Genomic DNA, 2,372 nt, shown 5'->3' with positions numbered 1-2,372 from the left:
ATGAGATTGAGCCCCACATCAGGCTCTGCATTGACAGCATGGAGCTTGCTTGGGATTCTCTCTCTCCCTCTCTCTCTGCCCCTCCCCTGCTCAGGTACTCCCTCTCTCTCTCTCTCTCTCTCTTTCAAAATAAATAAATAAACATTTAAAAGAATAAAATAAAAATTACTGAACCAACAATAAAATTTTAAAAGTAAGGTTGGTTTTCTTATAATCCTGCAAGAGAAAGAAATAGGAAAAACAGAACAGTAGCTACATTATGCTACAAAGAACTCTTAAGTAATATAAAAATTTCATGGAGTAATTTCTATACTTATTTTCTCTTATAAACCCCTCAAAACTACAGGGCAAATTAGAAAAATAACTTCCTCTTTAGTTCTATCATGAATTACTTGATTAGTGGATTAATGGTCATTTCTAGTCCTGTATTGTTATTCCTTTAAGCCTCTAGCAAACTGTGTACTTGCCAGTTGTTTCTTTTTTTTTTAATTTTTTAAAATGTTTATTCATATTTGAGAGACAGAGCACAAGGGGAGGGGCAGAGAAAGAGGGAGACCCAGAATCCAAAGCAGACTCCAAGCTCTCAGCTGTCAGCACAGAGCCAGAGGCGGGGCTCAAACTCACAAGCCATGAGATGATGACCTAACCTAAGCTGAAGTAGAACACTTGACTGACTGAGCCACCCAAGCGACCCCAGTTTTTTTAGTTAGTATCTATTTAACATTGACTATATGCCCAGCATTGTATAAATCACTCACATGCCCTCCACTGTTTTTGTGACCTCATTAGAAGCCATCTGTTCAAGTAAATTCTCCAGTTTACATCCTAAAATTGTTCACTTAACATTGATGGAATTAACACTTAACACTATTTACATTAATACATATACTTTGACTTAGTACTTGAATAAATACTTAACACTATTAGATATCCCCCTTTTATTCTTAGGGAGCATAATTTCCTGTTTTCTCACAAAAGGATGCAAACTACACAAAAACTCGGACTTTGTTTAATTCACCATGCTATCCAAAGTTCTTGGACGAGTATTGGCACTAGATATTTAAAAGGATTTTGTTAAATGAATGAGTGATTTCAGTGGATCTCCAAATGGCTAAGGTCTTAAAATATGTATCAGGCCATTTTAATTGAATATTAGATTTCCATTGTCTCATCAATTATTTGCTTCATTACTTTTGTCCTCTCAGATACCTTTCTGGAGCATCGGATCATGGAAAATAGGAATAATGTTACTGAATTTATTCTCCTGGGACTTTCTAAGAGTAAGAGAGTCCAGATCCTCTGCTTTTTATTTTTCTTACTCTGTTACCTCGCTATCTGGTTGGGGAATCTGATTATTATGGCTTCTATCACCTACAGTCAGCTAATTAACCAGCCCATGTACTTCTTCCTTAATTACCTTGCCCTCTCAGACCTCCTCTACACCTCCACTGTGACACCCAAACTAATGACTGACTTACTGACAGGGAAGAAGGTCATTTCCTATCATAACTGCATGACACAGCTGTTCACCACTCACTTCTTTGGGGGGGTCGAGGTCTGCATCATCACAGGAATGGCCTACGACCGCTATGTGGCCATCTGCAAACCACTCCATTATGCCATCCTCATGAGTAGACAACGATGTAACTCAATTCTCGGAGCATCATGTGCAGGTGGGTTTCTGCATTCCATTGGCCTGTTTCTTCTTGCAATTTTTCTGCCATTCTGTGGCCCCAATGAAATAGATCACTATTTCTGTGATGTATATCCTTTGTTGAAACTGGCCTGCACTGATACACACAAAATTGGTTTCTTAGTCATTGCCAATTCCGGCCTGATGGGACTGGGGATCTTCGTGGTTTTGATGGCCTCCTACTTCATGATATTATGCAATGTGAGAGCATATTCTGCAGAGAACCGCCACAAGGCCCTTTCCACCTGCAGCTCCCACATCACGGTTGTGATCCTGTTTTTTGCACCCGTCATCTTTGTTTACATTCGACCTGCCACAACTTTACCGGAAGATAAAGTGTTCGCACTCTTCTACACAATTATCGTCCCCATGCTCAATCCTCTTATCTACACACTTAGAAACACAGAGATGAAAAATGCCATAAGGAAAGTTTGGTGCGGTGCAAGGTTTTGGAAAGGGAAGTCAATGATTTGAAGGCTCATCATCTTTAAATGTAAATGTGTATCATCTCATCACACACCCCCTTTCTCTGATTCTTTGCCAATGGAAAAATCAGTCACAACATGCAAAAGGCAAGCCTTAAACAGCAAAACGCCATCAGTGGATTACTCTTTCATATTCCTTTCCGGGTGTGCTTCCCTTGTTTTCTTGCTTCGCTAAATTTTAAGTTCCATGAAAG

General features: G+C 39.4%; 1 protein-coding gene across 1 annotated transcript; it reads left to right on the top strand.

Moving 5' to 3' along the window:
• The first annotated feature begins 1,228 nt into the window (after positions 1-1,228).
• Positions 1,229-2,167, top strand: LOC122484326 (olfactory receptor 4P4-like). The gene has a single exon (XM_043582287.1). It carries the CDS (start codon positions 1,229-1,231, stop codon positions 2,165-2,167), a length of 939 nt encoding a protein of 312 aa, XP_043438222.1.
• Positions 2,168-2,372: the final 205 nt, after the last annotated feature.

Source organism: Prionailurus bengalensis, chromosome D1 (genome assembly GCF_016509475.1).
Source record: "Prionailurus bengalensis isolate Pbe53 chromosome D1, Fcat_Pben_1.1_paternal_pri, whole genome shotgun sequence".
In the NCBI taxonomy this organism is placed as follows: Eukaryota; Metazoa; Chordata; class Mammalia; order Carnivora; family Felidae; genus Prionailurus; species Prionailurus bengalensis.
The sequence above is the reverse complement of the archived record's forward strand: the minus strand, read 5'-3'. Positions and strand labels throughout refer to the sequence as shown.